This window comes from Nematolebias whitei, chromosome 9 (genome assembly GCF_014905685.2).
Source record: "Nematolebias whitei isolate Nwh7 chromosome 9, NemWhi1, whole genome shotgun sequence".
In the NCBI taxonomy this organism is placed as follows: domain Eukaryota; kingdom Metazoa; phylum Chordata; class Actinopteri; order Cyprinodontiformes; family Rivulidae; genus Nematolebias; species Nematolebias whitei.
Window position 1 is genome coordinate 50894830 of NC_056506.1, and position 3071 is coordinate 50897900.

Sequence of the window (3071 nt, forward strand, 5' to 3'; positions counted from 1 at the left end):
TAAATAAATTTTGTTTAACTGATCAGAATAAATTAAATAATTAAATACATTCTGTTTAACTGATTAGAATAAATTAAATAATTAAATAAATTCTGTTTAACTGATCAGAATAAATTAAATAATTAAATAAATTCTGTTTAACTGATTAGAATAAATTAAATAATTAAATAAATTTTGTTTAACTGGTCAGAATCAATGATCAACAATCCAAAAGCTAAAGCTGAAAGACCTGGACATGTTTGGTTCAGAACAAGAACTGAACCAGTCCACAAGAACCAGCCTGGGTTCTACACGCGGCCCACGTCCTGCAGCCTTCGGCTGTTCTCTCCATTCACTGCAGCCCCTCGTTTATCACGGGATATGTTCTGGACCCCGTGATAAACGAGGGGCTGCTGTAAAGCCCAAACATTTTCTGTGATCCAACCGCTCGTTAAGTAGCCACTCCAGCAGTTGATTGACAGGTGTCATTGGCTGATTGACAGCTCCGTGTTTGTGTGTGCAGCCGTCGTGCAGGGCGACACCCTGGAGGAGATCTACGATCAGGCGAAGCAGATCATCGAGGAGCAGTCGGGTCCGTTCATCTGGGTTCTGTCCAAGGAGAAGTTATGAGACGCTCCTCATCTTCATCACTCTTCCTCTTCACGTTCACTTTGTTTTATTTTGAAAAGAGGCGGCCTCTTCCCTCCACCCCCCAACGATCAGCAGACATGTTGTAGATTTACCTGACTGGACGCCATCTTTGGTTTCTTGTGTTAAGCACACAGGAAGTGACATCACACTCGGTACGGCTCCTTAATGTTTAAGGGAGGAGAACTTTGCAGGAGAAGAGGAGTTCAGGAGACGTACGAAGCAGATTTTTATTTTTATTATTTTTGTGGGGTTTTCCCTTTTAGTCTTGTAACCAGGTGGGCAGAGCCTCAGTCTGAGGCAGAGGTAAGGTAACCAGGTGGGCGGAGCCTCAGTGTCTGGATCAGAGGAGAACGAGACACAAAAAGCAAAACTTTGCACGTTTGAGCTTTAACAGCATGTCAGTGAACCCTGTTAATTTCCCATCAGCCCTTTCACCTCAACGTCTCGGCTTTTTTTTTTTTTACGTCATAGAAACTTGTTTTTGTTGCTCCTCGCCGCTGCAGGGCGTCGGTCAGGACGCTGCAGGCTCGCTGCTCCGCTGCCGGGGGGCGCCGTGGAGCTCGACGCCCACGTGTGACATTTCAAACTTAACGACAACAAAGATCAAACTCGGGGTCAAAAATCAGTTCAGTGCCAAAAACATTTAGAAGGACAAGAAAAGACTTTTACAAGATAAACAGTTTATTACAGCAACGTTTACATTGTTACACAGATCACTATTTTAACTACGAATAATTCACATTAATTCTATTGTTAGTTTTAGATTTCACCAGATTGTGCCAAAAGAATTAAAAATATATTCATGTTTACACCTTATTTCATTATTGTGCAAAAAAACTGCTGAAGAAACGTCATTTAAATAAAACTTTATTAAATTAAATGTATATTTAAACTTTTTCCAAAGTTGAGCAAAAGTTTTTTTAACCTATTTAAGAAAATTTAGTTACCGTAATTTCCGGTGTATAAGCTGCTACTTTTTTCACAGGCTTTGAACTCCGCAGCTGATTTAAAGATTTTTATTTTATTTTATCATTTTGATATTTTATTTTGACAGGCTATCGAGCTTCCTGCCTCTAAAAACATTTTGCTTTGTTGCACCCGAGCGCTCACGTAGCTGCCCAACACACGTCTCTCTTGTGGGGAGGGGTCCTCATGACACGGAGTGAAGCCCACAGGTCGTCATGACAACCGCCTCCCTCACTCGTGGTTACTGACTGGACCAACACAATGAACGGACTACCTCATTGGTTAATTGTGGCTAACTTCTGGTCACATGACCTCAGAGAGGGATTATGGGTAAAATGTAAGTTCACTGTTAATCATTTAGTTTGTGTTGGTCCATTCAGTAACCATGAGCGAGGGAGGTGGTTGCCATGACGACCTGTGGGCTTCACTCTGTGTTGAACAGGAAGATGAAGTTTATAAAACTCCACCTGGTGGTTGATTCTTGATCTACAACAAGCTGCACATCTGTCTCAGCAGCTGTGCTGACACATGTTGCAACATGAACACCTGCAGCTCATACACAGGCGTGCTACTTAGTCAGGTGCACTCTATAGATCGGCCCTTACGGTAATTTACAAAATTATCTGTTCAAAAAATATAATTTAGATAAAACATTGGAAGTTTGTTTACAAAATTTTACTCCATCCATCCATTATCTTTTACCCGCCTCTTCCATTTTGGGTCACGGGGGTCGCTGGTGCCCATGTCCGTCAATCACTGTGCGAGGGGCGGGGGACACCCTGGACGGGTCTCCAGTCCATCACAGGGACACATAGAGACAAACGAGACAAACATTCTCTCTCTCTCAGCTAGGGACAATTTAGAGTCACCAATCAGCCTAGCATGCATGTTTTTGGTCTGTGGGAGGAAACTGGAGCACCTGGAGAAAACCCACACATGCACGGAGAGAACATGCAAACTCCACCCAGAAAGGTGATTTAAAACAAAAAAGTTTATTTAAAAATGTATTTTATTAAAACTGTACTTTAGTACAAAATAGACTCAGTTGCCTTAAATGTATAAAACAAAATATATTAAATATTAAAACATTCTTATAAATTTATTTGCACATCGTATAAAATTTACAAAACATAAACTTATGTGGATTTTATTGCAGGAGAATAAAAAAAGCGGAAAAACAACCAAGTTTTATTATTTTAAAAATAATCCTAAACTAAAAAAAAAAGCTGGTCGTTCGGAGCGGCGCCCTCCTGCGATGCGAGCGTGAGCCCTGGTGGTCGTCACGGCGACATCCCTCAGTGGCATCAGTGTCTTACCACGCCCACGATGTGGATCATGTGACCTGGGGGGCGGAGCCTGTAGCTGAGCTGCCACCTCCAGGCGTCCTCAGGTGTGGACAGGATATTTAACCCTCGGTAAACTGCCTATTTTCTTATAATAAAAGTCTATATTGAACTCTGAGCACTACGGGATTA

The 3071-nt window shown here is 41.7% G+C and overlaps 1 protein-coding gene across 2 annotated transcripts in view; it reads left to right on the top strand.

Moving 5' to 3' along the window:
• Nucleotides 1-1581, top strand: part of LOC119415276 (discs large homolog 1-like protein) — a 97573-nt gene extending 95992 nt beyond the window's left edge. For both annotated transcript variants that reach the window (XM_037682452.1, XM_037682453.1), the window contains exon 27: nucleotides 503-1581. In XM_037682452.1, the coding sequence (XP_037538380.1) occupies nucleotides 503-609 (107 nt within the window). In that variant the 3' untranslated portion in view covers nucleotides 610-1581. The remainder of the gene's footprint in view (nucleotides 1-502) is intronic.
• Nucleotides 1582-3071: the final 1490 nt, after the last annotated feature.